We start from the raw sequence: 3,662 nt of genomic DNA on the forward strand, positions 1-3,662 counted from the left end.
CATTAGTAAATGAGTGGGTGAAAAAACTATGGTACATTTACACAATGGAATACTACACAGTGGAAAGAAAGAAGGACCTACCCTTTGTAACAGCATGGATGGACTGAAGAGCATTATGCTAAGTGAAATAAGCCAGTCAGTGAAAGACAAATACCATATGATCTCACCTATAAGTCGAACCTAATCAACAAGAGAAACACACAAGCAAAATATACCCAAAGGCATTGAAATTAAGAGCAAACTGACAATAACTAGAAGGGAAGGAGGAGGGAAATAATGGGGGAAAGAAGAGAAAGGGTCGTCAATGAACATGTATAAGGACTCATGGACAAAGCCACAGGTGGATAGGATTGAGGGTGGAAGGTGGGGTGGGTGGGATGGGGAAAACTATTGGTGGGAAAACCGAGACAACTGTATTCTAACATTAATTTAAAGAAGTGAAAAAACCCCCACAAAAATCCATGGTGAGCAAAACATCGATTTCAAAGAAAGACATATCAGTAGTATTACTGGACTATCTTTTGTCATCAGGCTTTTATATGCCTCTGCATACCATTGTTTCTCTGATAATTTTTGAAAATATTTCTTTAAAACATAATTGATATTCTTTTATTGTTGTTCAATTACAGTTGTCCCACCTTTTCCCCCACTGCTCTCCCCTGCCCCACTCCACTCCCACAGTCAATCCCTCCATTTTCTGTGCCCATGAGTCCTGTATTTGTGTTCCTTGGCTTGCCCCTTCCCCTTCTTTCCCTGTTATCTGCCTCCTCCCTCTCCTCTGGTCACCGTCAGTTCTTTATTTCCATGTCTCTGGTTCTATTTTGCTAATTTGTAAAACATAATTGATCTTGATTTCTGAGTTTTTTTGGTGCCAGCTTAAACCTCACCCACATATGTGCAAATATTCAAGCATGGTGCCTGTCAGTGAATATGGAAAAACACACATATCACATGCTCCCACCATTCAATTCTGAGCTAGAATTCACACAAGAGAAATGAAAGTATGTGCACAAAGACGTGAATAAGTGAAATATTTGTGGCAGCTTGATTTGCAACAGCCTCACACTGGAAATAACCTAAAAGTTCATCAAAAGGTGAGTGGATAAACATACTTTGGGGTGTCCATACACTGGAACAGTTCTCTACCATGACAAAGAATACATCTTCCTGGCCCACCTGGGGAGAATGTGGGATGCACAGCAAGCCTGCATTGCTCAGCTACCAGAAAGATTCTGGCAGCACCTAGTAATGGTCACCTAGCAACCAGAGTAACTGGGACAACAAAGCATTTAAGTTGCTGGTCACCCAGGGGCCAGTGGCACTACGGCGGACAAGAAGAGGTTGTTTCAGCCACAGCTCAAAAAGTGACTAAGTGAAGTAAGCCAGGTCGTGAAAGACAAATACCATATGATCTCACCTTTAACAGGAACCTAATCAACAAAACAAACAAACAAGCAAAATATAACCAAAGACACTGAAATTGAGAACAGGCTGACAGTGACCAGAGGGGAGAAGGGAGGGAATTTCAGGAGAAAAGGGTGAACGGTTTGCAGGAACAAGTATAAAAGACACATGGACAATAACAAGGGTTGGTGGAAATGGGAGGGAGGTGGGGAGGGCTAGAGGGTGGGCTGTGATGGGTAAAAGGCAGAAAACTGTACTTGAACAACAAGTAAAATAAAAAGAAGAAGTGGCTGTTCAGGATGGAGCCTCTGGATCCCATACCACTGGGCCTGAATTGTTAAGTGCTGGTATAAGACAAGAGACAAGTTACCTCCCAACTATTTGGCAAAGCACAGGAACAGGCTTCTGAAATGCCCCATGGACATCCAGCGATGGACATATGTGAGAGACAGGCTGGATGATTTCAGAATGGGCTGCCCATCTGCTGATAATCTGATCATTTGTGGCCCCAGGGAAGGCTTTCTCTCCATGACTGCTCAGAGTTCCCCGACTTCCCCCCAGAAAGACTCAGAAAAAAACTGCACAAAGGAGAACTGCTTTCCAAGCTTTCACCAGCCCAAAATAACTTTTGTAGAGGAGGTTGAAGCCAGCCTGACCCATCACCCCTCGGCTTGCTACCCGGATCTGAAGGAAAGTCTACTTGAGACATCTTATTAAAGCTGTTGGAAGAGCTCAATCCTGACAGGAACCTGGAGGACACCTGGGCTTATTGTGAGGGCATAAAGGACAAAAAGAAGTCCCCCACAAAGCTTTGTGGAAAACATCCTGACAAGAGGTCAACCCAGGACCTCACAATGAAGTCAACCAGTGACCTCCCAAAGAGTCTTTCCTGTCATATTTAAACAAGTTGTTTCCAAAAGAAAAGAAAAAAAAAAGAGGTCAAGCAGAAAGGGTATTCCCAAAAGTCCTGATCTTTACAGAAATGTATGGAGAGAAGTTCATGAATTCTGCAGATGGATTGATACTTTTGGAGACATGGACATTGAAAAAAAGTTCATCATGGTGTCCTGCTTGGTGTGGCTCAGTGGGTTGAGTACCAACTTTCGAAACAAAGGGTTGCTGGTTCCATTCCCAGTCGGGGCACATGCCTGGGTTGCCTGCCATGTTCCCAATAGGGAGCACTCAAGGGGCAACCACACATGGATCTTTCTCCCCCTCTCTTTCTCCCTCCCTTCTCTTCTCTAAAAATAAATAAATAAATAAAATATTTTTTCAGAAAGGTCATCATAAAACAGTTTGAAATTGACTACAAGTGCATACCTACCCATAATATGGGCAAAATAAAGTAACTGAGATCCCTTTGGAACTAAACTACAGCAAAAGGCTGGGTGACATTAGGAAGAGAAAATTCTCTCTACAGGAAGGTACCCAGGAGAGGAAACTCAGGAAACCACCCGATCCTTATAAACCCAAGTGGGTGAAGATAAGGTATGGAGCATGGTATCTGAACCCCAAGACCTGGAAAAGGCTAATAAATGATGAGCTTTTGATTGGCCCCAAAGTCTTAAAAGAACAGGAATATTGGAGTTATGGAAGGGGTATTGAACCAGACATTATTGATGATCTTTATGGACCAATTGCCTTCATAGATTTCATTAGAAGCAAGGGCTACAGGATGTCAGGTATGCTTGAGAAGTTGTTTTTGAGGAAGAAATGAACTGTAGATTCTGTTAAGACTCCTATACACCAAGTAATGAAACTCCTCTCAGAAGTACATGATGATACATGTGAAAATAATTAGACAATTTTCTATTTACTGCTTACTTGGCTATTTTCTCTCATGTTAACATCAATCAGAATTCATGATGAATGTCTCATGGTGTATGTACAGCTTTGATTCTACAACACCTGTAAATTTAACACCCAATGCTAATAAAAATTTCTAAATGAGCTCCTGTTTGGGTTCATCAATATTTTATGTATTTTACCAACTATGAAATCAATATTCACATACAGTCTTCTCACATTTCTATAACATTGTGAATATTACACTCATATCAATTCTTTGTAAAAAAATAAAACCATAAATAAAAGACTTACTTACTAAAATATCTTGTTATGTCAGCTACAACATGGGATGAATCCCAAATTATTGTGCAGAATAAAAAATTAGTCTCATTCAATAATGAAATTGTTAATCTCCTTTATTAAGATTGCACCATGGTCCAAAACTAGATTGAAAACTATTTATCAAAATT

The 3,662-nt window shown here is 40.7% G+C and overlaps 1 protein-coding gene across 1 annotated transcript; it reads left to right on the top strand.

Moving 5' to 3' along the window:
* Positions 1–1,821: 1,821 nt before the first annotated feature.
* LOC114505691 (putative protein FAM47D) lies at positions 1,822–3,205 on the top strand. The gene is given in 3 exon segments (XM_036016904.1): positions 1,822–2,104; positions 2,107–2,175; positions 2,751–3,205. Coding segments are annotated over 3 exon segments (807 nt in total).
* The last annotated feature ends 457 nt before the right edge of the window (positions 3,206–3,662 follow it).

The sequence above is a fragment of the Phyllostomus discolor genome, chromosome X (assembly GCF_004126475.2).
Source record: "Phyllostomus discolor isolate MPI-MPIP mPhyDis1 chromosome X, mPhyDis1.pri.v3, whole genome shotgun sequence".
Lineage (NCBI taxonomy): Eukaryota > Metazoa > Chordata > Mammalia > Chiroptera > Phyllostomidae > Phyllostomus > Phyllostomus discolor.